This window comes from Eretmochelys imbricata, chromosome 7, assembly GCF_965152235.1.
Source record: "Eretmochelys imbricata isolate rEreImb1 chromosome 7, rEreImb1.hap1, whole genome shotgun sequence".
NCBI lineage: Eukaryota > Metazoa > Chordata > Testudines > Cheloniidae > Eretmochelys > Eretmochelys imbricata.
This window is the reverse complement of record NC_135578.1, coordinates 125,315,241-125,343,210: the sequence shown is the minus strand read 5'-3', so window position 1 is coordinate 125,343,210 and position 27,970 is coordinate 125,315,241. Positions and strand designations below refer to the sequence as shown.

The following is a 27,970-nucleotide window of genomic DNA, read 5'->3' as shown; positions in this document are numbered from 1 at the left end:
CTCATGCCTGGAAAGTGGTCACCTGAGGGACTTGCTTCTAGACCCCCCTTTACTGTGTGGTTAGGGACAAGCAGACTGAACACACTGGCTTGGCCAGTCCGGCCAGTAAGGGGTGGATTACTGAATGGAGTCCCTGCAGGATTACATATGGGAAGCTGTCACCGATCCAGCTACACCCCCAGCTTTGGAACAGACTCTTGGAGGAACTTCTTTCATGTCCTGGCCCACAAGGGGTCTCATTCTTCCTTCAGGTAGGACACCCAGTCTTGTCGCTTCCTGAGACTCAACCTCTGGGGCTCCAGCACTCCTGGTTCACACCATGAGCTCTCTTCACTGAGTCCCGCAGAGACCTGTACATTCTTCAGGAACTACTAATGCACCTCACCCAGCCTTTACTGGGCCACTCAAGCAGCATCTTCAGAACGGTCAGGTTTATTGGTGAGCTGGAGGACAGCATAGGAAGTCCTTTGGGAGCTGAAGGTTACAGCATAATCTATTCTGGTTAGCCCAGAGCCCAGCCAAGCTGGAGTGAACTCTCTCTCAGACTTTGTTCCTTAATCAGTTCCCAGGTGAGAGAGCTCCCAGGCTTCTTCCAGAGCTCACACTTATCCCCTCACACCTTCCAGTGCTTGTTTTTGAGCTACAGTCTGCTGGACTTCCCTACTGAGAGTGTCAATCCATGAATCACTTGCATTGGAGCTTGCATTGTCTCTGGGGGACCCCTTGCTGATCTGAGCCAGTTCCTTAATCACTGTTCATTCCACCTAGACAGGGAGGGTGATGCACAGACCGATGCCTCTTACATTACCACAGGTTGCGCCGTGGTGTGAATATTCCACCCCCGCCAGCGACGTAAGTTGCCATAAGCGCTGGTGTGCACAGCACTAGGTCAGCGGGAGAGCTTCTCCCGCGGCCGTGGCTCCTGCTGCTTGTGGAGGTGGTTTTACAATGCCAGCAGGAGAGCTCCCTCCCCTCTTCTCTACAGGTGCTGCCACTGCGGCGCTGTACGGGTAGACGTGGCCTCAGCCTGCAAATTCGTGTATTTTCCTCCCACTGGCTAGCCATGCCAAATGCAGGGGGGAACCAAGGCACACAGAAGCATTGAAATGTTAGGGCAAATCCCCACTTTGTCACAGAACCATCACAGCTCAGGATTCAGTCTTAGCAGCATGACACCGGAACAATGCACTTTGCACTCTGGTTTCTTCTCCAGGCACCTGCACGTTCACTTTCCTTTCAGCGCGTCTCTCAGCATTAGCACTGCAACTAAATCCCCACTGTGCATCCCTGCATCGGTCTCCGCTGGGGTGACCAGACAGCAACTGTGAAAAATCGGGACGGGGGTGGGGGGTAATAGGAGCCTATATAAGAAAATGACCCAAAAATCAGGACTGCCCTATTAAAATTGGGACATCTGGTCACCCTAGTCTCTGCTGCTGCTGTTGTGACTCGGACTGTTCCTGTTAGGAATCAATGAACAATCCCCTCTACCCACAGCTAACTTTGAGGGGAGCGCTTCCCCTGTGGGATTCTTGGCTGCACCTTGGGAGTTTGCTCGGCCCTGAAACGTGGCTGCAGGCTCTTAGCCTGGGGAGCATTATTTGTTTTTAAACCTGAGAAAAGCGATTGCACAGTTTCAGAGTTAATGGACCAGGGACGGTTGTCTGTTGAGGCTAATGTAACTGGAAAACAGCCCTTAAAATGTACATACAGCCCATTACATTTTATGGTGGACGAATCAGGGCTTATTTATAAAACAGTGAAGGAAAGGAGCCTGAGTGGTGAAGGAGGCGATTAACAGAAAGGCGCTCTCACCTGCCCCTCTCACCTCCTCATTCCTTGGGGTGGATCCAGGCCAACTTGCTGCCATCCTGTCATTGTTCAGTTTTTCGAAGTTAGCTTTTGTGCCCCTGAAACACCCTGAATTGACAGGCCTGGTGCCTGGAGCCCTCTCCCCATAGAACAGGGACACTCCATCCAGAGCCATTGGAACCTTTGCCCATTGCTCCATCAGGGCAGTTCTGCCAGGTGCTAGAAGGACTCACCCATAGAAGCGAGAGGGAAGTTCAGGCCTGATGCTCATCCTGTTTTCAACACCTCTGCTGAAAATGCCAAAGGTAGTGGTGAATTTTCTGACATGGATGTTTTGCTGGGAATTGAGGCCACCAGCTTATTTCACAGAGACTCCCAAATGGCCGTCAGTGGGGATGACTCCTGAGGATTGACCTGGGGTTAGTTTCAAACCAGTAATTGAGCTGGTTAGAAAATGCAGACAAAAACAAAATTTCAACCACAAAACAGAAACACATTTTTAGAAAGTTTTTGCAGTTTTAGCTTCTCTTGTTTCCTGACTAGCTTCAACCAGGAACCTAAAGATGAAGGGATTTGTAGCTCATTATACCCTGGAGTAACCTTGTTTACCAGGTATTACTAGCTAAAGACTGAGTACTGAACAATGTGATGTGAGTTGAAGATTTCAGTATAATTCTGCCTGGGTACGTCTCTACAGCATACAATGTTTGGGCAAAAGGAGAGCCAGCAGAGATCTGAATTTCAGCCTTGTTTGAAATGGCTGGCAATTGCTGTCAGTTTGTCTTGCAATCTGAATGCTGTGCAAAGGGAAATACCGAGACACAGGTGCTCACCTACCATGAAGCTGGGAAGGGTATGAAAGTGTAAAGAGGGAGCGATTTACAAAAATATTTGTGTGAGAAATTTGCCCATAAACTGAGGAGCTAATTGCACTGGCTTGTTCAGCTATTAAGCAGCAAGCACTTTGCAGGCTTTCCCTTAAGATACCTGCCTCTGAATCTTAACCAGAAATAACACCAGCTGTTTCAGCCTTGGACCTCTCCTGAGTAGAATGTGCTAATTGCAACAAGTTGTGTGGTGCCTGCACATTGCAGAGTCATGCTCTCTAGAGGCTGGGACAGAGCAGCAAATTCATTTGCACATGTGAATTAATGAGTTCCCAGGTGCATCCCATAGCAGACCCATGACACAAAATGCAAACATGATGCTGTGTCATAGCCCCAACCTGTCCCCTTTGAAGTGCCAGCATTCCAGGAAATGATGCCCAAAAGGAGCTCTGGGAGCAGACAGCCGCAGAGAGTTTTAAAGCGGACTTGAGTTGAGGTCCCAACCGAGATGTGTGTCAAGGGAGGACAGCAGCTAAACCTGAAAAGTTTGTATTGGGTAGTACTGTTTTCAGGCTATTGTGTTTTTATAGCATGAATGAGGCCCATAGATACTGAGCTGAAACAGACAGTACCATAGTCAGTGTCCTAAGGGGTTTGGTTTTGTCTGTGTTGTGGGGTTAGAAGTGACATTTTCTGTCCTTCTCGCTTACGGATCAGATTTGGATACCCTTACTTCATAAGTAGTGGAGGCCAGTGGGGTGACACAAGTGACTGCTCACCAGTGAGAGTAAGGGGGTCTGGCTCTAGATGATCTGAGCAGCCCTTTTGTCTATTTAAAAACACTTTTCGCTAGCCCATCCCCTGCCTGTGTCTGGGGAGGTGGGGTGTTATTGTGTCTACCCCTCTAGCCGTTGTATCTGAGCCCCTCCCAGCTAGTTAAACGTTGAAGTAACCGGTTCCAGAGTAACAGCCGTGTTAGTCTGTATTCGCAAAAAGAAAAGGAGGACTTGTGGCACCTTAGAGACTAAATAAAATTGGTTAGTCTCATTGAAGTAACCATCTCTCTCCTTTCTCAGCCTGCAGGAGCAATCCCTTGATTAGTTGTTTTTCCCTGCCCACACAATGAAGCCTGTATGGGACACAGCACTCCTGGGGTTAAGTGTGGGGAAAATAACAATCCAGCTCTTGTGTATGGATGTTTCCATGGCCCCAGGTGGGAAGTGACTGACAGTTCCTGCCCTTTGGCTGCTTAGCAGCCTGAGCGAAATGACTTTTTTTCTATCAAAGTGCCCACCCATCACCCCAGGGTTTCTGAGTATTTGAACCACACACACAACCCAAACCCAGCTTGTGCAACTTGTACATTAAGCTGCCGTTGTAACTTCAGACAGCTTCTCCCTGTCGCAGCTGTGACAACCACTTACCTCTCAGCAGAGATCCTCCTCCGATATGCCTCTGCCAGCATCTCTGGAAGGGTAACAAATCTGGGCCCTGGGTAGGGTTGCCATCTGAACTGAGTAGGGAGTGTCCTCCAAAAAATGCAGGAGACTGTCCCGCCTTCCAGAGCTTTGGCACAGCCCAAACCCTGCTTTTCAGTGGTGGGGAAGGTACCCTTCCCTACAAAATACCCTTTAGCTTAGAGGAAGATGCACTGAGCTGCAAGCTCTAATCCAGTGTTTCTCAAATGCAGCCACCGTGGTTGCATGCAGCCACCAGAGGCTTTTCTTGTGGCCACAGCCTCCTGGGTGATGACTGGGGTGGGGGTGGGAAGCAGCAGCCCCTCCCTCGGGGCCTACATCAGGGGTTGTGGAGACACAAACACTGGAGGAGCAAGCAGGCAGTGAGTTCCCCACCTTCCCAACTGTGGAGGGGCCAGGCTTCAGCCCTAGGATGGTGGGTGGCAGGCTCCAGCCGCAGGGCTTCAGGCTCCATCTCCAGGCTCTGGGGTCTGTCTCCGGGGTCAGGGCTTTGAGCTCTATCCCCTAGCTGCGCAGCAGTGGGCTCCAGCCCCAGCCTCTGTCCATATGGCAGTAGGCTCTGGCCCCCGCTGCCTCCCCCAGGCCTCCATCCATTCCTCCTGTCACCCCTGGCCCCACTGGCTCCCTACCCACCTCACTGTTCTGGGCTTAATTTGTATCCTGGCATGCCAGGGCTGAGTAAGTCTGCTGTGAAAAGTGATATTTGTATGTTTGTTAATATGTCTACGCTAGCACTTTTGTCAGTCGGGGTGTGAACAAAAGTTTTACAGACAGAAGCGCCGGCGTGGACAGCGGTATGTCGGTGGGAGATGCTCTCCTGCCAGCATAGCCACTGCTGCTCATTAGGGATGGGTTAATTATGCCGACAGGAGAGCTCTCTCTCGTCGGCATGGAGCAGCTACATGAGTGACCTTACAGGGGTGCAGCGATGCTGCTGTAAGGTCTGTAGTATGGACATAGCCTTAGTAGCTAGCTGGAGGCTGTGAAAAGTGATATTAACATACAAGTATCACGTTTCCCAGCAGCAGACTTACTAGCCAGCAAGTCTTTAAAAAAAAAAAAAAAAAAGGGCAAAAGAAAAACAAAAAATACAAGAACGTGCAAAGCACTTTATTTGTGTTTCTAGTCTGTTTAGGTCTAGTAAAGAATAGAAACAACTGTACATTATTTTTATTATTGCAAAAAACCCTACATAAATACATTACAATGATTTGGACATGTGCATTTTTATTTGTTTTTCCTTAAGTTTAAGTATTTTATGAAAAAGTGTCAGAGCGGCCACCAGCAAGAGTTGGTGGCCACACTCTGAGGCCACCAAAAATGTGTTGTGAGAACCCCTTCTCTAATCACATCTCTCCCACTAACTGAGGTTAATATTCCTCTGCATTTCACAACTCCTTTGCAGCCTTTCAGGAAAAAATGCACACAGTCTATGTGCTCGACTATTCTGTTTGTAGCTTCTGCTCTAACTTCTAGATTACACTCCTTTCTCGGAGCCGGGAGCAGAACCCCAAAATCTTGATACCCAACATTCTCCTGCTGTCTTGCAAAGTTTGTCTTTCACACCCCTCTGTGGCTGTTCTACATACAGGATAACAGCCTGATTCCAGTACCAGTTATGGCTGTAACTCTGACAGAAGAGATCCGTGCTGAAGGATTTAAGTTCAAACTCTGCTGATGATCCATGCAGGGAAAAATAGCATGTGATTGATTGTGTAATTTTAAAGACTGCATGGTAATGCATGCTCACGTGGGGATAGAATTATGGTTGTACAGTCCATCTTAATTCTAGAATTTTCTAACAAATATCTTTCACCAGCACAAAATCCGCATGGTTTTTTTTTAAAGATGAAATTGATGGCTCTGTGCAAATCATTTTGAAAATAGGCAAGTTAGTTTATTCACGTAAAATCTTCTGCATCAGAAAGTAGGTGTCCTGAATGTTTGGTTCTGAAAGGCAGTATTGTTAACCTATAGCATTTAATATTCATGAGCCTGGCCCCCCAAAATCATGAGATTTTTAAAAAGTAATAAGCTTTGTGCTCTTTTTATTTGTCTTAGGGAGCATTCACTTCACGTTCTCCACAACCCTGAAGGCTAGAAACTTATTTTTAAATGTAAATTGAGATTCTCTTGCCATCTCTTGACTCCAGCAGCTGGGGCTTTAAGAAAAGCACCAAATATTGCCAGACTTGTGATAAAATCTTGAGTATTCACAACACCAATGTGTCAGCACCTTTGGAGGAGAGAGTTTCACATTTAGGGATACCCCGGGGTGAGAACACCCTGCTAGCAGCCTCTTCCTGTTTGAACTGAGGTCTAGCTAGCATGTGTGACGAAGTGGGACAGTTCTTAATGTTTCCTCTGAATTGTGTGGAGGTGCCTCAGTTTCCCCTATGCAGTTCTTAAGTATCTAGGTGGTGGGGTAAGGGACTATGATCACTGCAGAGCCCTAGAGGGCAGGTGTTGCAGGGGTCTGGACACAGAGAATGGCCGACACCCTGTTTCCTGGCCACTGATGGCCTGGGCCCTTCCCCCCTGCAAGGTGGGAGCTAAAGGGTTGGAGAACAAAGGAATCCGGTGACCTCCTGGCCCGGGAAAGGGAAAAAGCCCAGAGGAGGAGGGGCTGGAGGGAGTTTCAGTTTGGGGCTGGCTGGAGACATGGAGTGAAGGGCAGACGTGGTTGTCTGGCTCACGGCCCCCCAAAATGGACCCAGCTGAGGGGTCTGGTTCTCTGCACCTGCAAGCTCTGTGTTAGACCATGTTCCTGTCGTCTAATAAACCTCTGTTTTACTGGCTGGCTGAGAGTCACGTCTGACTGTGGAGTTTTGGGGCAGGACCCTCTGGCTTCCCCAGGACCCCGCCTGGGCGGACTCGCTGTGGGAAGCGCACGGAGGGGCAGAGGAGGCTGAATGCTCCGAGGTCAGACCCAGGAAGGTGGAAGCTGGGTGAGCTGTGTGTCCTGCAGACAGGCTGCTCCCAGAGAGGAGACTGCCCCGGTGTCCTGCCTGGCTTCATGGGGAGCAGTTCCAGAGCATCACCCAGGGATGTCTCTGCTGATTGTAGCTGCAGAGTATTGCACAGGGTATGGGAGGGAGTATCTCTTGGGCAGAATGGCCCCAAACTTTAGGGCTTTATACAGCAGCTAAACCTAACACCTTGCACTCCGCCTGGAAACCCACAAGCAGAGAGAGCAAGTCCCAGAACACTGGAGACGTGGAGGGCTGCCTGTGCTGGGCATTGGACGTGGGGCACTCTCACACCAAGTGGCCCCATGGTGCCGGCCGGCAGTCTGGCTGGGGTCTGTAGGGGCAGATCAGGGAATCGGCTACATGGACCCAGTCAGCAGTGTGCCCTTGTTGCCAAGAAGACCAATGGTATTTTGGGATGTATAAGTAGGGGCATAGCGAGCAGATCGAGGGACGTGATCATTCCCGTCTGTTCGACATTGGTGAGGCCTCATCTGGAGTACTGTGTCCAGTTTTGGGCCCCACACTACAAGAAGGATGTGGATAAATTGGAGAGAGTCCAGCAAAGGGCAACAAAAATGATTAGGGGTCTAGAACACATGACTTATGAGGAGAGGCTGAGGGAGCTGGGATTGTTTAGCCTGCAGAAGAGAAGAATGAGGGGGGATTTGATAGCTGCTTTCAACTACCTGAAAGGGGGTTCCAAAGAGGATGGCTCTAGACTGTTCTCAATGGTAGCAGATGACAGAACGAGGAGTAATGGTCTCAAGTTGCAGTGGGGGAGGTTTAGATTGGATATTAGGAAAAACTTTTTCACTAAGAGGGTGGTGAAACACTGGAATGTGTTACCTAGGGAGGTGGTAGAATCTCCTTCCTTAGAGGTTTTTAAGGTCAGGCTTGACAAAGCCCTGGCTGGGATGATTTAACTGGGAATTGGTCCTGCTTCGAGCAGGGGGTTGGACTAGATGACCTTCTGGGGTCCCTTCCAACCCTGATATTCTATGACCCCTCCTGGTCCTGGGGCTGCAGTTGTGCCTGCACGGGTGGCAGGGTGACTGGCCTAGTCTTAATGCTGCCGTGCTGGGCCCGGGGAGGAAGGAGCTTCTGGCTGTCTCGCTGGCAAGAGGGGTCATACTGGTGAAGCGGGGCAAGGGCAGGCAGGAAAGGGCAGGCGACAGGCTCAGTGGAAGGAGGGAAGGAGGCTGGGGCAGGAGGAGTCGTGCTAGGAGGGGTGACTGCTGAGGGTGTGGGACAAAAGTGGAACGGGTGTAGGGGACTGGGCAGGTGTGAGATGGCTGATGGAACAGAAGGGGGTAATGGAAAGCAGAGACAGAATGGCAGAGGCTGTTCCATGTCTCCTGCCCCCCGAGTCAGCAATCCCAGGCTGTCTTGGGTCTTCTGGAGATAAACAGGGGCTCCAGTTGCTGGGAACATCAAGCCCGCACTGATAGTTAAGTTTGAAAAAGCTCCTGCTCCCCTTGCAGAGATTCTGATGAATTCTCCTGGGGGTTTGTGCCACTGCAGAGGCAGCAGGATGGTCAGCCCCTCCGCGACTGTGGATCTCCTGAGGCCTTCATGGTTCTCTGGGATCTGCTGGAGGCCAGGAACTGTCAGGGGAGGCTCTGTGCCTTGGCATTAACTCTGCAGCACCCTTTTCCTTTCTTGTTCCCAGTGAGCGTGGCTGTGCTGGCCGACACGCCACATGGCCTGGGGAGAAGAGAGGGCGGTGCTGCTTTGCGGTGTGGATAGGAGAGAACGGTGTGTGTGAAGAATCTCCCCACATGGTTCCTCAGGGTGTGAGGTGGGCCCTAGACGTTGGAGATGGGAAAGACCCATTAGGTCCCATGGAGACTATGTGCCAGGGCCAGAGCACAAATGACCCCCATAATGTAACTTTGACTTGGTTCCGAGTTCTATTTGAAATGTCCTGAGCAATTTTGTTCATTAGCAAATTTTGTTTCACTTGCTTTTGCCACCATCTGTCTAATGGGAGGTGGGGATGGTGCTGTTTACATACAGGGCGTTAATCAAGGTAAGGATGGACTCCTCCTATTTCTTATCTCTAGTTTCTTCAGTTAGAAAGCTGTCTCATTAACAATATCAGTGGAAATTGCTCTGTGACCAGAAAGAATGGTACATCCTGGTTTGTTAGTTATTTACTGATTGATGAGTGAGACAGCAGAATTTTCTGTGGATGTATTTGACTGATGCTAGCGTATACTCTAAAATTTTCTTAGAAAAATTTACTTTTTTACGTGTTGTATACATCTTTCTGTGTAGAAGAGCCTCATCTTCTGCTCAGAGAGTCAAACAAATAAGCACACAACACACACAAACTAAAATCTAAATCCATCCAAGTAACACTTGCCTCATGCTGGTAGCCAGCATAAACTACTTGTGATCCTAATTTTATACCACTGTGTAGACAGTACAGTCACTGAGCACTTTATAAAATCCTGGACAGATAGATTAGAGAAATTGTTTAAACATTTTTAACTGTGGTGAGCTTTTTAAAAACTAGATATTTTATATAGTTTACAACTTGCAGTTTACTCGTATGTTTCTCTGGTGACCAGTCAAACGTAAGTTTGATCCCTGAAGGGTGTTTTACTTTCCAGTGCCCCATCTTACTAATTTCCATAAACAGGGATGTTCATTTCTAAGTAATGCATTTGTGACGTTCCCCTCTGATGTTATCCAGACCGTTGATCTGCTAGGTCACTCCAATCCTTGACTCTGGGAGCCAACCTTACCCTGCTCTGCTATGAGAACCCCCACTCCTGGGCTGTTCACGCACAGCCTCTGGCATGTAAGCTGCTCCCAGCTACATGAGTGAGCACTTTTGGCCAGCCGCTGCTTGGATTGTGTAACCAAATGACACTAGCCAATCTCTCCGGTCCCAGACACAACCCTAGGAACCCCCGTCTTGCAGTGTCCAGTTATACCCGCTGGACGCTGCGAGCTTATATGAGTTTGTCAATTTAACAAAGAAATTGATATGCACCAAGCTTGTTATCCCATGGGGAATTTCTGACATGCTTCAAACCAAACGCACTGCTTCAGGTAGAATAAACAGATTTTAGATGATTATAAGTCAAAGCACAACAAGTCAGATTTGGTCAAATGAAATAAAAGCAAAACGCATTCTAAGCTGATCTTAACACTTTCAATGTCCTTACAAACTTAGATGCTTCTCACCACAGGCTGGATGGTTGCCCTTCAGCCAGGCTCTCCCCTTTGATCAGCGCTTTAGTCACTTCATGGTGGTGTCTGTAGGTGTAGGTGGAAGAGAGAGGAAGAACATGGCAAATGTCTCTCCCTTTTATCATGTCGTTTCTTCCCTCTTGGCTTTGCCCCCCCTTTCAGAATCAGGTGAGCATTACCTCATCACAGTTCCAAACTGACCAAAGGAAGCGGGGTGTCTCCCTCAAGAGTCTAACAGGTTCTTTTGTTGCTGCCTAGGCCAGTGTCCTTTGTTCCTGTGAGGCTGGGCTGGGTTTGTCCCATACCTGCCTGATGAGGTGTGGACTGCCTCTGTGCTCTTGGAGAGTTTTTGCCTGCACTTATTTTAAGCCAGGAGGGTACATTTTCAACCTCATAACTACATACATGAAATTATAACCTATAACATTACTATAACGTTGCTGTAACAACACTGCTCAGGGCATCACGAGCCTTCCGAAGACTCCTGACATGACAAATTTTGCACTGGATACCACGCAATCATATTATAAGGATGAACATGGGGGTGCTGTGTGTTGCCTCGAGGTACAGAGCCTCACAACGTTATACAGTTTTCTTTAAAAATCACATGGTAAGACTGAAAGTGTATAGCAAGTGTATTGTGGATAATGGTTAATGCAGACACTTGTTAACTGTGAATGTTCTAGTCTTGTAGAGATGTATTGGCCCGGATCCCCAGGGACAGCCAAGGAATACACAGAACAATTCAAAAACAGCCTTTGTACAAGGATTTCTTTCAGCTTCCTTCATGGTCCCTGGTCTGGGGCTGCTTGTGTGCTGGTCTGGCTCCCTTGAGGAAATTAGAGGAGCCTGAAGGATGTTCTAATTTACAGCAGCTACCAATGACCCCAAGAGGCTGTTCCATCAGGTGGGATGTGGGGCCCTCCTGGCCATGCCCCTTTGCTCCTATGCAGGCTGCAGGGAGGATGGAGCAGTAGAAGCCTCTAGCCTGCTCTACACCACCAGCATCCTGTGGTCTGTTAGGCTGGCTGTAGGGCAGAGTGGCTGAGGAGCTGTGTCATTATTTGGTCTGGTTTGGTTTTCTGTTGCAGTGTGTAGGGTGGTCACTCTCTGCTTTCGATCGTTAATCAGAGATAACAAATACCTCCCTCACAGGTTCCTGATCATCTCATTAGCCCCCCAGCATGGTGTAGTCACAGTCTATATGTTGGTAGCTGCATGGTGCTAGAATTCCTACCGGAGAAGTAACTCTCCGTGAGGTGTGCTTGGGTGCAAAGGCCCTGCCAAGGGGCTAGGGAGCAGGGAGGCTATTTGCCGAGAGTGATACTGCATCACCTGTTGCCCTCAGTGCAGGGAGTGCAGCATAGGCCAGGCATATGGGGAATATGGCCGGGATCAGCTAGCAGGAATTACTGTCTCATGAGGGAGATGATTCAATCTTGGTGGAACTGAGCTAGGAACCAGGACCACGTTGGGGCGAGAGGACATACTGCCTGTGAGGAGCCCCTCTTGCTTTATTTGGCACTGTGGCCACAGTATGCCTTTGGATTTTGCCTTCATTTGTAAAAAGAAAAGGAGTCCTTGTGGCACCTTAGAGACCAACCAATTTATATGAGCATAAGCTTTCGTGAGCTACAGCTCACTTCATCGGATGCATGAATCATTTGTGTGACCCCCCCAATCGCATGGATAGTTTTGTCCTGTAATCAGCCGCAGCTCACCTGACCTGCCACACGGGTGTGCTCCCTTCATACTGCATTTGCACGGCTGTTACATGAGTGATTCTACTGTACAGAGTACACGTAGCACCACACGAGCTGTGCGATCAAACGTCCCAGGGCTGGGGACTGCCCGGGGTACTGGTGAAAGAGAGCCAGCTTCAAAGTGAATTGTTTTGTTTGATATAAAAAGTCTAAGGCACTTCAAATGACTTTCTTTGCAGGGAGGCAGGGTAAGTGAGATAATATCTTTTATTGGCCCAACTTCTGCTGGTGAGAGAGACAAGCTTTCAAGCCACACTGGGGCAAGCTGGGTTTTTTAACTGAAGCAAAGTGACTGTCTAGCACAGGCTGTCCATTGAATGGGCAGTGAGCATGCCAGCCCCCTCCCTCTTCCCCCACCCACCCGAGCCTGCCCATCTCCAGGAGGCTGCTTCACAGTGGGCTCCTATAATCTGTGTCTGATTTCGCTAACTTTTATGCAGTTGGTCTAATATAAATCAAGTCCTTTAACGTGTGTTAAATGCAAAACCCCCATGTTTGTGCAGGTTCAATGCAGCCTTTTTATCATAAAAAAGGGACAGAAACGTTAACTGCCCTGCATTTCATGTAGGGTATGTTAGTACCTTGAGCAGCCACCCTAAGCCTTCAAACCCCTAAATTACTGATGTACTCATTTAGATTTGAACCTGTTTGAAGTGGGCACTGTCAGTCTGAGTTTGTGCAGCGCCTAGCACAATGGGGTCCAACCCTGAGCGAGGTCTTTAGGTGCTGCTGTCCTAGAAATAATAAAAAGAAAAGGAGTACTTGTGGCACCTTAGAGACTAACAAATGTATTTGACCATAAGCTTTCGTGGGCTACAGGTCACTTCAAATAAATGTGTTAGTCTCTAAGGTGCCACGAGTCCTCCTGTTCTTTTTGCGGATACAGACTAACACGGCTGCTACTCTGAAACTAGAAATAATAAGTAACTCCTCTGCAAAGAGCTACACCCACTAGGGCACTGTACTGGTAAGAGTGAGATGTGCAGGCAATATGGTGAGATCCTGGTGGTCACAGAACTTTAACTTTTCATTCTCTGGCCATTTGGGCTGACCAACTCTTCCTCCAGATCGTGACCTAGCCCGGAGACTTTGTCCCTGGGAGATGTCATTCCTGGGAAACTCCCAGAAGCACCTGGAAGAGGGAAAAAAAGCAACTTCTTTGAAAAGCAAGGTGTAGAGACACTAGTGGGACATGGCAGCCACCTGCTGATCAGAAGAGTCAAGGAGAGCACCCCAGGAGGACCCCTTTGCCCACAGTCTCTGCAGGCCGTTGCGGGTTTTAGAGCTGTGCGACCGGCAGAAAGGAGGTGGATGACTGGTGCCTACAGTGCAACGGACACTGGTCTCAGCCCTGCCTGTGCAAAGCGCTGCCCGCCAAACCCAAAGAGGGGCTCACCGAGGCAGAGGAGCCCACCCCAGCCCTGGAAGGACGTGCTCTCGCCTGCGCTGGCAGAGTGCGGTCAGGCGCCCGGGTGGCTTGGGCGAGCGGCCAGCAGCGGCCAGCATGGTGAAAGTGCAGCGGCTCTTCCGGCGCCGGACGGGAGGGGGAAGGTTCCGTGGCGGCTGGGGCAGAAGGCAGTTGTGGGGCCACAGTGCTCTGGGTTGGGTCCGGGTGGGGGCTGGGGTCAGGTGGGAGGGCTACAGGGGAAAGCGTTGGGCCCTAGGGTGTGCGTGGAGGTGGAAGGCATTGGGGGAATGGGGCTCACAGGTAGGGAATGGGGGTTTCTGAGTGGAGGGAGGGGATGGGGCAGTTGAGGGTGGGGATGACAAGCAGGGAGTGGGGGATCCCTGAAAGGAGTTTAGGGGTAGGAGACACTTGAGGATCGGGAGTCACGGGCAGGGGTGGGGTCCCTGGGGGAGTGTGGCGGGTCCCTGTGGGGAGTTTAGGGGTAGGACACAGTTGCGGGTAGGGGTCACAGGCAGGGGATGGGGTCCCAGGGGATCATGGGGTTCCTGTGAAGAGTTAGGGAGCAGGAGACAGTTGCGGGGGGGTCACAGCAGCAGGGGTCTGGGGCCCTTGGGGAAGGGTGCAGGCTGGTAGTGGAGGAGTCTTTGTGCCTGGCAGCTAAAGTGCCTACAGAGCTTGCCTGGCCACGGCCCGCAGCCCATGACCAGGGCCTGCATCAGGACCGGAGACGCTACTTGGCTCTCCAGAGTTTCCTCCATGGGGCCACAGCTCAGGAGCCCTGGAGGAGCGATTCCAATCCAACATCTCCAGAACTGATCCCTGCCCCCTGGCAGACAAAGTCTCACAAGGGGCGCCTGACCCTGTGAAAATGGAGACCCTCCGTGTCTCCTTCAAGCAAGAAAAGCTGCCAGAGACCCGGGAGCGTGCAGGCATCCTGCCAGCCCGGAGGGAGCTCTGCATCCTCCCGCTGCCCAGGAAGCTTAGAGAGCAGGCGGCACAAGAGGAAGTGGAGACGCATCTCCACTGACCAAAAGTGAACTAGAGCTCTGTCAAGAGATGGCACCTCCTAGCGCCATGCCACCGCCGGGGACTCAGTGCTGATTTGGAGGAAAGATGGCCCCTTTCATGAGTAACCAGCACCACTTCCTTCAGCACCCCTGTGTCCCTTGTAGCTCTCCATCCAAGCACTAATGTGAGCCCCATCTTGCTTAGCTTGTGAGCCTGGGTGGTCAGAGGACAAGATGGCTTGGGTGCACAGCATGGCAGGCCTGGGGCCCCAGAGAGGTCTCTGCACAGCTAGGTTTGCCTCCTGATATTGGTGGTGGCCTGAGATCTGCACAGTGCTGGGCTCACAGTTGAACTCTAGCTGGAAAACATCAACATGAAGAGTAACAGGTTCAGTTGGTTCTTCTGAATAGGGGTTGAGGAGCAATAGGCTCCTGCAGGAAGGGACTACAGGGGGAGCAGAGGGTGGAGGTAAAACTCTGAGGTTCCCCACATTGTACAAACTTTGCCCCAGTTAAACTTCTGTGGAGTGAGCCACAGGAAACCTGATAGATCCGCAAACTGTCAGGACCCCGCCTTCCCACCTTAATTCCTGGCAGAGAGGTGGGGCACTGAAGGGCCAAGGTGTGCCCCCAGCCAGTCCATCCCTTGCACTCTGATCCCAACCCCTGGATGGCTTGCCACAGGGTCCTGGAACAGGATGGAATGAGGCTGCAAAGGCAGCCATCCCCTATCCTTGCTCTTCTGCAGTTGGACAGGGAAGATCACAGCAGCTCTCAGGGGCACAACTCTGCCAAATGTCAATAAGATGGATCCCAAAGCTGCATGGTTACCTGTCCAAGGCCTGCAGTCACGCCCAGTACAAAATGGGATGGCTACAGGCTGGGCAGAGTCTGCATGTAATGACCCTACCGGAAACACTAGGGCACTAAGCAAACAATGGTATCTAGCACTGAAAGATAAGGGCAGGGGTACAGGGAAGGCTCTCCGCTCTGACCACCTGGTGCTTCTGATATGCAATCTGTAACGCTGTACGGGAATTGCAGAGTAAACAGTAGTAGGGGACACATTCTGCTAGACCAACAAGTGGATCAGAACACAAGCTCCTTGGGGTCCAAAGGTGCCACCCTACAGGGCTTTATTTTTGGAAAGGACTGTGCGTTTGATAAGATAAAAAATAGACCGAGTAAAACACAGCCGTCTGTAACACTGCGAGAATCTCCAGCTTTCCTGGCTTATTGTAATGGCCAGTGAGCTAGGTGGGCTGAACCTGTGGTATCCGAGTGCATTATGAGGTAACTCAGCTCAACAAGTGGTCCACACGGAGACCTGCATTTTCACTTTCTCCCCCTGTCCGGAAGCACGTAGGAGAAGCTATATAGCTTATTTTTCTCTTCTTCTTTTTCCTTTCCCTTTGCTTCCAAGTCTCCACAGCAGGCAAGTCGTTTTGTGGGTGTGTGTGATGGGAAGACTATGTCATGATCAACAATATGACCCATACAGTATTGATATGGAGAGAAACAAAGGGCTAACGAAGCGTCAGCTCTGCATTCCTGATGTGCGAGGAGCAAGGATGGGAAGGTGCCAAGGGAGCTGTTCCCAGGGTTATACTCTGTACAGGTTTAATCCAAGGTTTGAAAGTTGCAATAAGGATGAATAGTGCTGGAGCAGAGACGTTGAGCCGAATCCCTCCCTGGTGTATCTGGTGGTAAGGGAAAGCAGTGGCCTTACACCAGGGAGGCATTTAGCTCACTGTAGTTATCGCTGGCAAAGAAACCAGAAACAAGGAGACATGATATAAACATTGGGAGACTTTAGACAAAACTTTCCAGTGAAGGAAGGGTAATAATTGTGAGTTAGAGTGATAAACTGCCAGGGGGCCAGCCACTCCAAGGGGGGTGGAATAGGCTGCTGCGTTAGAGAGAGTGGCTTGACATTCTAGCGGGAGATAAGAAGTGAGGTCTGCAGATGATCTAGGGCTTGAGCTGAGAAGGTAAATGGGGTGGATGGGCCCCAGGGGGGCTGCCCCTTGGCTTGCATTTTGTATGATCGGGTAATGTTTATTGGTTGTAGTGTTGGCTGGTTCAGAGTCAAGCATCTGGCTCCTTTGGGTGGAACTGAAAGCTGAGTTTTGTCCGTCTCCCTTTTTCTCTCTTTCCTCTCCCTCTAGACATTGTCCGCAGCGACATTGCCCTGGATAAGCAGAAAGGCTGTAAGATTGCCCAGCACCCAGACATTATGTTGGAACTGCAGCGAGAAAAGGCAGCTCAGATGCATTTGGTTTTGTTGAAGGAGCAGTTCTCAAACACCTACAGCAACCTCACGGTAACAGGTAAGGCTGCAAGGTCAGCTCTGGCCCCAGGAACCATGGCTAGCTAGTAGGTATTCGAAAGCCAGCTGACACTCCAGTACTGTGCCAACAAACATCTACCTGGCTTAGGAAAGGAAAGTCTGAGAAGTGTCTCCTCCCTTTGATTAAAGAAACACTGTCAGGTCACAGTGGACTGATACAGAAGTTTTCCAAAAAACAGGGTTTGCAAAACCAAAAGCCAATACAAAAGTTTCCATTAAATGTAAGCATTTCAGTGGGAACAACTCAAGAAAAAGGCAAACAAACAGCATCAATAGTGACACTCAAATTCAATTTTTCAAATTCTTTTTTGCTTTGTGTTACAAATAGCACATACGAGCTGCAGCCTTTACTGTGGAGTGGCTCGGAAACCATACTGAGTCAACATGCCTGTCTCTGTAGCCTGACCGTGTCTCTTCGGTTGTTCTACCAGCAACGCTGAGTGTCTGGGTATATGGGATTTGCTAAGTGTGATAGAGGGGCTGTGAAGACTCTTGTAGGTGGCAGCTCCAGGGTGCCTGGTACACGGGGGGCCAGGTCGCTATGCAGAATGCACTGGAAAGTGAAGTGTTGTAGAGATCTCCCTGTTAACCATCCATGTCAGATGGGGCTGCAGCAATTACTAAATTTGGATCTAAGCTGCGGCTCTTCTTTTTCCCCGCTCAGAGCATGCACTTTGCATGAACCCAGTAAATATTAAAGAGCAAATATAAAATGATAATGGCCCAGACGGAGCTGAGACAATGCTCTATTCCTGGTAATGTTTGCATTAGCTTGGGAGTAGTACCTCGAGAGACAGAAGGGGTTGCCATGTTATGGACACACATTAAAAGTCTTATGAAGGGCTCAGGTCTCCAGGCAATGAGGGGTAGAGAAGAGGGACCCCAGCAGCCCACAGTGATCTCTCTATCACCACAGGAGAATAAACCAAAGACACTTCAAGAAGGAATTAATTAAATCAAGCCAGGGCTGCAGAGCCCTTCCTCCCACCCCCGTTATTGGGGAGGGTGAAGGAGGCCCTCAGCTGTTGGGATGCTGCAGGCCCCAATGGGGTGGCTGAGGATGGCCCCTGGCTGTGGTGGGTCTGGTAGACTCTCCGGGGTGGAAGGCAGAGAGAAGGCAGCGGAGACTGGTGCCGTCGGTGCCCCCTGGTGTATTCCCAGCCTGAACGCCCCCTCCCCCTCAAAAAATAAAATTCCTCCAGAAAAGGTGGGGGGCTGTAAAGAGGCCCAGGCCCCTCTCTGTTGCCATCTTGCTGTCAGTTCCCAGCCCTGTAACTCAAACAGCTGGAGGGGCTGGAGCTGGCAGTGAGCTCAGGGCCCCCAGACGCACTGGCTGTCCTGGGTATGGTAGTGCCCCTGGGACCCCAAGCAAAGGGGCAGCGGGCACTGGCAGTGAGATTTGCCCCCAGGGCCTGTGGCGCCAAGGCTGCGAATGTGGCTGAAGCACACATTGTCCCTGAAAGCCCGGCATTTACGTGGGCTTGTCAGAGCCATTTCTCGTTCTCGGTAACCTAATCCACTTGGCGGTTTGTTCCCAGTACAACTGTTGGAATCAGCATTGTCCGCTTTTCTCCTGACAAGTTGCTTACTTTCCACTAAACACATTTTCCTGAGAGAAGAGGCTCCCCCTCCTTCCCAGGCTGCTTCAAAGCGCTCTCAGGCTTTGCTCACAGAGGTGCTGCCTTAGTGATCAGTTCTGCTCGTAGCCTTTCCGTGTGTGTTGATAGGAGAGTTCAGAAGGTTTCGGCTCCAGGTGTCCTGGAGGAGACGGAGTAATTTCACTTTAATACCAGCAGTAAAACTATTTTAATGGCCTTTAACTCCCTTTGAATTTGAGCAGCGTAGCTTCATAATTGTTATGAAGTTTAATCTTTGATTTCATAGACATAGCCTGAGAACACAGACTCCAGACAGCTAAGCATAATATTTAACTGGAGCTAGACTAACGTGTGTAAATATTTCCCTTCTCTGTGATAGATTTTGTCTTTTTGGAGTGGGCTGCGAGGGTCGGACATCTGCGGTAGAGGGACCTTCCTTATCTTCAGAATCCAAACACATAGAATGTATTTGAGGGGGTTCTTTGCTCTGCACAGCTCTTTGTTAGGGGCTTGGTCACCAAGCAAGATCGAATTGGACACAGATTTACTCTGGTAGGGATGGTTAAATGGGCTAGCCCCTAGGTATGGAATATCCAGTGGGCGCTCTGCCCACATAGGTTCAATTCCTGGGTGATCTGACTTTGCCTGCCATCTGTCCGTAAATGGAGTTCCATGCAGTCTGCTGTGGCTGAAGGTGCCACAGTGGTCCCTTCATTTTCTCCCTCCCTCCAAGAACACTTATCAAGGATGCCTCTCTATTGGGAGAGGGAGTGCATCTACATGACCAGATAGCCCAAGGCTCCTGGTCCCTGCAGGAATCCAGGATGCACATCAACCTGCTTGAGCTTTGTGCAGTCCACAAGGCATGCAAGATATTTCTACACATTGCCTGGTCCATGCATGTTCAGGTCAGATCAGGCGACATGATCTCTGCCTAGTGTATAAACAAGCAGGGAGGAGCGAGATCCATTCCATTCTGCAGGAAGATGGGCCAGCTCTGGAACTGGTGCATCCAGCATCAGAACACGCTTTCGCAGTTCCCGTTCCGGGGTAATGAACTCCCTAGCAGCCAGCTGCTGCGGGTGCTTGTACAGGGATTACAAGGGGGAACTCCACCTGTTGACAGTGCAGCAAATCTTTCACCAAAGGGGTGGCCCATTGTAAGATCTCTTTGGAACCCAGTGGAACAAAAAGTGCCTGACTTATTGCTCCCAAGCTGGCCAGGTCTCAAGTCCAGAGGGGGTGTCTTCCTGATGCAGTGAGCAGCTCAGCTCCCTTCCCCTCCTGCCCCACATCCTTAGGAAAATCAAGCTTGGCAGGGCCACAGTGATCCTCAGACCTTCCTTGTGGCTAAGGCAGTTATGGTTCACCATCATTCTGCAGCTGGCATCCTGCCCATGCATCTACCTACGGCTGTTCCCAGGCCTACTATCTGAATAAGGGCAAGACAAACCACCCCAGTCCAGCTTTCCAACCTGGCAGCATGGCTGTTGGATGGATATCCCAATAGAGACAGAGCCTACTCCCAGTGTGTTCAACTCAACCATAACAGCAGGAGACCCTCTGCATGCTAATGCTTAATGCCAGTCTGCCAAGTGGAACCATCTGCCATGATGGTTGCCTTATTCGTGGTGATTACTCCCCTGGGAGGGTGGGGCCCTCATGGCAGACCTGCTGTACACCGTTTTTCACAAGGAAGAAGTGTCTTTGTGACTGCATCCCAGATTCGTCCCTAAGGTAGCTTCTGAATTTCACCTTAACCAGGCTGTTCACCTTCCAGTATTGTATGCGAAGCCTCAGCAGAGCATGCAGGGTAAGAGCTCCTCTCTTTGGAGGTACACAGGGTTCTGGCTTCCTATGTACAGAGGAAGAAGCCCTTTCAAAGATGCCCAAGATCAGTCATTTCCAGGCTGAAAGGGGGAAGCCAACCTTGTGAGGAGGGTGTTAAATTAGGGCTTCAGGGGTCACGTGACAAAAGCCCATGGGTAAGCAGAAAAAAGACAGCCTTAACAGAGGGCTAGATGGCGGGGTGGGACGTTCCAATAGGATCATAAGAGCAATAAGAGGGAAGTCAATGGGTAATCTGCCCAAGTCAATACACAACTGGAAGAAGTATGGGGAACAACCAGGAAGAACTGGAAGTATTAGTGTGTAAGTTAAATGACTTAACTAGATAAATCTGCTGACTGGAATATTGTTACAGAGGGGTACAGCTTGTTCAGAAAGGACAGCTGGGGAAAAGGGAGGAGGCGTTGTATTATGCATCAAGCATATATACACCTGTTCTGAGGGCCAGACGGAGGTAGGAGGCAGACCAGTTGAAAGTCTCTGGGTAAAGATAAAAGGGGGGAAAATAGGGGTGAGGGTCTGCTATAGACCAGCAAATCAGAAAGAGGCTGGCAAGGCATTTCTCGAACAAATAACAGAACGGGGAGCTAGGAGCCTGTCTGCCCTGGGCTCTCCATCCCCACTCTGGGCCCAGGCAGCATCACAGCAGAGCGGCTGCCCAGCCATTGCCCCGTGTGTTCTAGGCCATGGGGGCAGAGGTGACGAGGCTGCTGGGAAGCGCAGCGTGAGGAGAGGGCAGCAGGATTTCTTTTCTCAAAGCACGTTGTGCTGCTCTCGCCTGGGGGCCTGGGTTCCCAAAAGGGAGATGAATGAGGAGAAGGTAGGGCCATAGCACCGATCCTGTGGATCCGTGACCTGCTGTCCTGGGGCAAGGGCAGGACGTGGCCTTCCCTATCCCAGGCCCTTCAAGGGGCGAGCTTGTGTCTCAGGAAAGGGAAAGTCCTTTGCTGATTGTACTGGTGGTAGTGGGGGGCTTCTTGTGAAAAGTGTGGTGCCTGCCTTGGGGAACCGGAGGCTGGTGGGATTCCTTGTCTGGCCCTTCCTCAGGAAGGGAGAGGTTAGCATCTTCCCTTCCTCACGCTGTCGTCCCTCCACCCCTTCGTGCTCCTCTCCTAGGAACAAATGAGAGCCTGGCGCTGCAGCCACGGCTGGGCAACAGGAGAGTCAGTGGCGCTGCCTTGGGTCCGTGTCCCGCTCCCAGATGGGGGAATCTGCTCCCTGTTTGGATCCTTCATGCTGTGTTCACTAATTGGTTCCTTTAAAAAATGAAATGAAAACTTCTCTGCTCACCTTGAAGGTGACAGATCAGGGGACCTGATGGACCCTGTGGTGCTACTTTTGGGGCTGCCAGGACTAGGAACTTACGGATTGAAAGGACATGGCCGGTATACAAGCTTATTAATGACAGCCAGACGTATGGAAGCCACAGTCTGGAAAAAAGAAGAACCTGCTTTTGAGGGTTATGGATAGAGCGGACCACAGAAATGTTACGTCCATGTCTGTGTGGTGTGTGTGGGCTGCTGACGGTGTGCTGCACAGGGTTGCCTAGAAACTAAATTCGAGAGAGAGAGCAAACGGGACACACTGAGACACACAGGGAGCTGGGAAAGGCTGGGACTTAAAAAATATGGTGATTAATATTGATGTCTAGCTTCTTGTGGGCATCACATAAAATACATCTTTCTACAATAACAGTTCTCTGCTGTTTTCTGGCCCAGGATGGATGGCTTTCAGCACCAGGATCTACTAACAGAAATAACAACAGTAGCCTTTCTCTTTCTTCCCAGCTTGCAGGAGAAATAACTTGATCAGCTTCTGGGGTATTTTTGGGTTGTGTGTGTATGAGAGAGGGGGTATCGGGTGGTGTGTATATGGGGAGAGGGTGGCCTAAGGGCTGTGTGTGGAGTGGTAGTGGTGTGTGGAGTGGGGCAGTGGTGTGTAGGTTTGGGGGTCTATGGGGGCATTGGTATAGGCGGGGCATATGGGGTGAGGCGGTGGGGTGGTGTATATGGGGGCAGTGGTATGTGTATGGGGTGAGGCTGTGGGGTGTATGTGGAGGTGGGGTACATGGAGGCAGTGGTATGTGTGTGGGGGTGGAGCGTATGGGGGTAGTGGTATCAGGGTGAGGCTGTGGGGTGCATGAGGGCAGTGGTGCGTGTGTGGGATGTACGGGTATGTGTGTGGGGGCGAGGCTGTGGGGTGCGGGACGGTAGTGGGGTGCGTGTGGGGGGGTGCGGTATATGGGAGCAGTGGTGTGTGGGGGCGAGGCTGTGGGGTGCGGGACGGTAGTGGGGTGCGTGTGGGGGGGTGCGGTATATGGGAGCAGTGGTGTGTGGGGGCGAGGCTGTGGGGTGCGGGGCGGTAGTGGGGGGTGCGGTATATGGGAGCAGTGGTGTGTAGGGGCGAGGCTGTGGGGTGCGGGACGGTAGTGGGGTGCACATGGGGGGGTGCAGTATATGGGAGCAGTGGTGTGTGGGGGCGAGGCTGTGGGGTGCGGGGCGGTAGTGGGGGGTGCGGTATATGGGAGCAGTGGTGTGTGGGGGCGAGGCTGTGGGGTGCGGGACGGTAGTGGGGTGCGCGTGGGGGGGTGCGGTATATGGGAGCAGTGGTGTGTGGGGGCGAGGCTGTGGGATGCGGGATGGTAGTCGGGTGCGCGTGGGGGGGTGCGGTATATGGGAGCAGTGGTGTGTGGGGGCGAGGCTGTGGGGTGCGGGACGGTAGTGGGGTGCGTGTGGGGGGTGCGGTATATGGGAGCAGTGGTGTGTGGGGGCGAGGCTGTGGGGTGCAGAATGGTAGTGGGGTGCGCGTGGGGGGGTGCGGTATATGGGAGCAGTGGTGTGTGGGGGCGAGGCTGTGGGGTGCGGGACGGTAGTGGGGTGCGGAGCGGTAGTGGGGGGTGCGGTATATGGGAGCAGTGGTGTGTGGGGGCGAGGCTGTGGGGTGCGGGACGGTAGTGGGGTGCGGAGCGGTAGTGGGGGGTGCGGTATATGGGAGCAGTGGTGTGTGGGGGCGAGGCTGTGGGGTGCGGGACGGTAGTGGGGTGCGCGTGGGGGGGTGCGGTATATGGGAGCAGTGGTGTGTGGGGGCAAGGCTGTGGGGTGCGGGACGGTAGTGGGGTGCGTGTGGGGGGGTGCGGTATATGGGAGCAGTGGTGTGTGGGGGCGAGGTTGTGGGATGCGGGATGGTAGTGGGGTGCACGTGGGGGGGTGCGGTATATGGGAGCAGTGGTGTGTGGGGGCGAGGCTGTGGGGTGCGGGATGGTAGTGGGGTGTGTGTGGGGGGTGCGGTATATGGGAGCACTGGTGTGTGGGGGCGAGGCTGTGGGGTGCGGGACGGTAGTGGGGTGCACGTGGGGGGGTGCGGTATATGGGAGCAGTGGTGTGTGGGGGCGAGGCTGTGGGATGCGGGATGGTAGTGGGGTGCGCGTGGGGGGGTGCGGTATATGGGAGCAGTGGTGTGTGGGGGCGAGGCTGTGGGGTGCGGGATGGTAGTGGGGTGTGTGTGGGGGGTGCGGTATATGGGAGCACTGGTCTGTGGGGGCGAGGCTGTGGGATGCGGGACGGTAGTGGGGTGCGCGTGGGGGGGTGCGGTATATGGGAGCAGTGGTGTGTGGGGGCGAGGCTGTGGGGTGCGGGACGGTAGTGGGGTGCACGTGGGGGGGTGCGGTATATGGGAGCAGTGGTGTGTGGGGGCGAGGCTGTGGGATGCGGGATGGTAGTGGGGTGCGCGTGGGGGGGTGCGGTATATGGGAGCAGTGGTGTGTGGGGGCGAGGCTGTGGGATGCGGGACGGTAGTGGGGTGCGCGTGGGGGGGTGCGGTATATGGGAGCAGTGGTGTGTGGGGGCGAGGCTGTGGGGTGCGGGACGGTAGTGGGGTGCGTGTGGGGGGTGCGGTATATGGGAGCAGTGGTGTGTGGGGGCGAGGCTGTGGGGTGCAGAATGGTAGTGGGGTGCGCGTGGGGGGGTGCGGTATATGGGAGCAGTGGTGTGTGGGGGCGAGGCTGTGGGGTGCGGGACGGTAGTGGGGTGCGGAGCGGTAGTGGGGGGTGCGGTATATGGGAGCAGTGGTGTGTGGGGGCGAGGCTGTGGGGTGCGGGACGGTAGTGGGGTGCGGAGCGGTAGTGGGGGGTGCGGTATATGGGAGCAGTGGTGTGTGGGGGCGAGGCTGTGGGGTGCGGGACGGTAGTGGGGTGCGCGTGGGGGGGTGCGGTATATGGGAGCAGTGGTGTGTGGGGGCAAGGCTGTGGGGTGCGGGACGGTAGTGGGGTGCGCGTGGGGGGGTGCGGTATATGGGAGCAGTGGTGTGTGGGGGCGAGGCTGTGGGGTGCGGGACGGTAGTGGGGTGTGCGTGGGGGGGTGCGGTATATGGGAGCAGTGGTGTGTGGGGGCGAGGCTGTGGGATGCGGGATGGTAGTGGGGTGCACGTGGGGGGGTGCGGTATATGGGAGCAGTGGTGTGTGGGGGCGAGGCTGTGGGGTGCGGGATGGTAGTGGGGTGTGTGTGGGGGGTGCGGTATATGGGAGCACTGGTCTGTGGGGGCGAGGCTGTGGGATGCGGGACGGTAGTGGGGTGCGCGTGGGGGGGTGCGGTATATGGGAGCAGTGGTGTGTGGGGGCGAGGCTGTGGGGTGCGGGACGGTAGTGGGGTGCACGTGGGGGGGTGCGGTATATGGGAGCAGTGGTGTGTGGGGGCGAGGCTGTGGGATGCGGGATGGTAGTGGGGTGCGCGTGGGGGGGTGCGGTATATGGGAGCAGTGGTGTGTGGGGGCGAGGCTGTGGGGTGCGGAATGGTAGTGGGGTGTGTGTGGGGGGTGCGGTATATGGGAGCAGTGGTGTGTGGGGGCGAGGCTGTGGGATGCGGGACGGTAGTGGGGTGCGCGTGGGGAGGTGCGGTATATGGGAGCAGTGGTGTGTGGGGGCGAGGCTGTGGGGTGCAGGATGGTAGTGGGGTGCGTGCGGGGGGGTGCGGTATATGGGAGCAGTGGTGTGTGGGGGCGAGGCTGTGGGGTGCAGAACGGTAGTGGGGTGCGCGTGGGGGGGTGCAGTACATGGAAGAGGTAATATGTGTGTGTCACAGGGTCCCTGGGCGATGCTCTGGAACTGCTCCTCATGAAGCCAGTCAGGACTCTGGGGAAGTCTCCTTTCTGGGAGCAGCCTGTCTGCAGGACACACAGCTCACACAGCTTCCACCTTCCTGGGTCTGACCTCGGAGCATTCAGCATCCTCTGCCCCTCCGTTCGCTTCCCCCAGCGAGTCCGCCCAGGCGGGGTCCTGAGGAAGCCAGAGGGTCCTGCCCCCCAACTCCGCAGTCAGACGTGACTCTCAGCCAGCCAGTAAAACAGAGGTTTATTAGACGACAGGAACATGGTCTAAAACAGAGCTTGTAGGTGCAGAGAACAGGACCCCTCAGCTGGGTCCATTTTTGGGGGCAGCGAGCCAGACAACCACGTCTGCCCTTCACTCCATGTCCCAGCCAGCCCCAAACTGAAACTCCCCCCAGCCCCTCCTCCTCTGGGCTTTGTTCCTTTCCCCGGGCCAGGAGGTCACCGGATTCCTTTGTTCTCCAACCCTTTAGCTCTCACCTTGCAGGGGGGAAGGGCCCAGGCCATCAGTGGCCAGGAGACAGAGTGTCGGCCATTTATGTACCCTGGCCCTTTGCTCTGCAACCATTACACCCCCTTATCCCACCACCTAGAGACTTACGAAATGCCTAGGGGAAACTGAGACACCCCTACAGTATTCAGAGGAAAGATTAAGAACAATCCCACTTCGTCAAAGTGTGTGGGGACGAGGCTGTGGGACGGTAGTGGGGTGTGTGTGGGGGTGTGTGGTACGTGGAAGCAGTGGGATGTATGGAAGCAGTGGGCATCGGAGCCTTTCCCCAGTCCCTGAGGCCCCCGCCCTCCTCTTTCCCTGGAGGCCCTGCCCCAGACCAAGCCGGAAGCTGGAGCAGATCTGGGGAGCCTGCCCCCCAACCCAGGGTGGGGGTGGGGCTGAAAGCAGACCCCTGCCTGTGTCCCCACCCCTCGGGCCTCCCGCTCAGGGTAGGTGGAGGGACCTGCTCCCCACAGCTGCCTGTGTGGGTCTCCTGCCACAACCCGGCCATGATAACAGCCGTGCGGGCAGTTGTGGGGAGCAGGCCCCCATTCTTTGGGTATGTCCCGCACTCCTTGTTCCTAGACGTGTGACCTTGCATTTGGCTGTATTAAACACATTTGCTTTGAATGGGCAGATCACCAAGTGATCCAGATCGCTCCAGATGTCTGCCCTGTCCTCATCACTATTTATCACTACGTCAATCTTTGTATCATCTACAGATTTTATCAACAGTGATTTTATGTTTGTTTCCAAGTCATCGGTGAAAACGATGAATAGAGTCAGTTGTAGTACTGATCCATGAGCAACTGCACTTGAAACACCCCCTTTGATGATTCCTCATTGATGGCTACTTTGAGATCTGCCAGACAGTTGTTAGTCCATTGAGTGTGTACTCTACTGATCTTGTATAGTCCAAATTTTAAAACCAGAAGGACGTTCGGTATTCTATCAAATGCCTCACTAAAGTAGAAAGTAAAGTAAATCTAAGACTTACGCAGTGACCTTTGTCAACCAAACTCTTAATCCCATTAAAGAATGAAGTCAGGTTTGTTTGATAAGAGCTATTTTCCATAAGCCCACGTTGACAGACATTAATTATGCTCCCATCCTTTATCAGTAGGGCCCTACCAAATTCACGGCCATAGGATTTTAAAAATCACAAATTTCATGATTTCAGGTATTTAAATCTGAAATTTCACAGTGTTGTAATGGTCGGCGGCCTGACCCAAAAACGAGTGGTGGGGGATTTGCAAGGTTATTGCAGGGGGCGTTGCGTCCCCTACTCTTACCCCTGTGCGGCGGCGGCTGCTGCGGGCGGCGCTGCCTTCCGAGCTGGCGGCTGGAGGGCGGCGGCTGCGGGCCGGGAGCCCGGCTCTGAAGGAAGTCAGGAAGTCGGGAAGGCCTGGTCTGGGATCGCCACCTCCCTTCCGCGCTGCTGCCTTTGGAGCTGGGCCCTCGGCCAGCAGCCGCCGCTGCCCGGCCACCCACTCCGATGGCAGCAGCGCGGGGGGGGGCAACGCGGTAGGGTGTTGCCCCACTTACCTCAGTTCTGCTCTTGGGGGGCGCTGCCTTCCGAGCTGGGCGCCTGGCCAACAGCTGCTGTTCTGCGGCCGCCCAGCTCTGACGGCAGCATTGCAGAAGTAAGGGTGGCAATACCGTGACGTCCCCTAAAATAACCTTGCGGACCCCCCCCCACTCCCTTTTGGGCCAGGCCCCCCAGTTTGAGAAACGCTGGCCTCCCTCATGAAATCTGTGTAGTACAGGGTAAAAGCACACAAAAGACCTGATTTAATGGGGGAAGACCAGATTCCGCGGTCCATGACACGTTTTTCATGGCCACGAATTTAGTAGGGCCCTATTTATCAATTAGGTGGGGACTGGTCCTGCTTTGAGCAGGGGGTTGGACTAGACGACCTCCTGAGGTCCCTTCCAGCCCTGAGATTCTATGAATCCCATCACATCTTCACCGTTATTTTGCTCAGGACTGATGTCAGGCTAAGTGGCCTATAATTACCAGGTCATCGTGCCTGCTCTTCTTGCACATTGGCATGCCGTTAGCAGCCTGCTCTAATTTCCCTGGCATTCCAACTTATTAAAAATTATCAGTGGG

The 27,970-nt window shown here is 52.7% G+C and overlaps 1 protein-coding gene across 1 annotated transcript in view; it reads left to right on the top strand.

The window, feature by feature from the left end:
- The window catches only part of HPSE2 (heparanase 2 (inactive)), a 285,993-nt gene that overhangs the window by 13,408 nt on the left and 244,615 nt on the right, over positions 1–27,970 (top strand). The window contains exon 3 of the mRNA XM_077823368.1: positions 16,637–16,798. Within this exon, the coding sequence (XP_077679494.1) occupies positions 16,637–16,798 (162 nt within the window). The remainder of the gene's footprint in view (positions 1–16,636; positions 16,799–27,970) is intronic.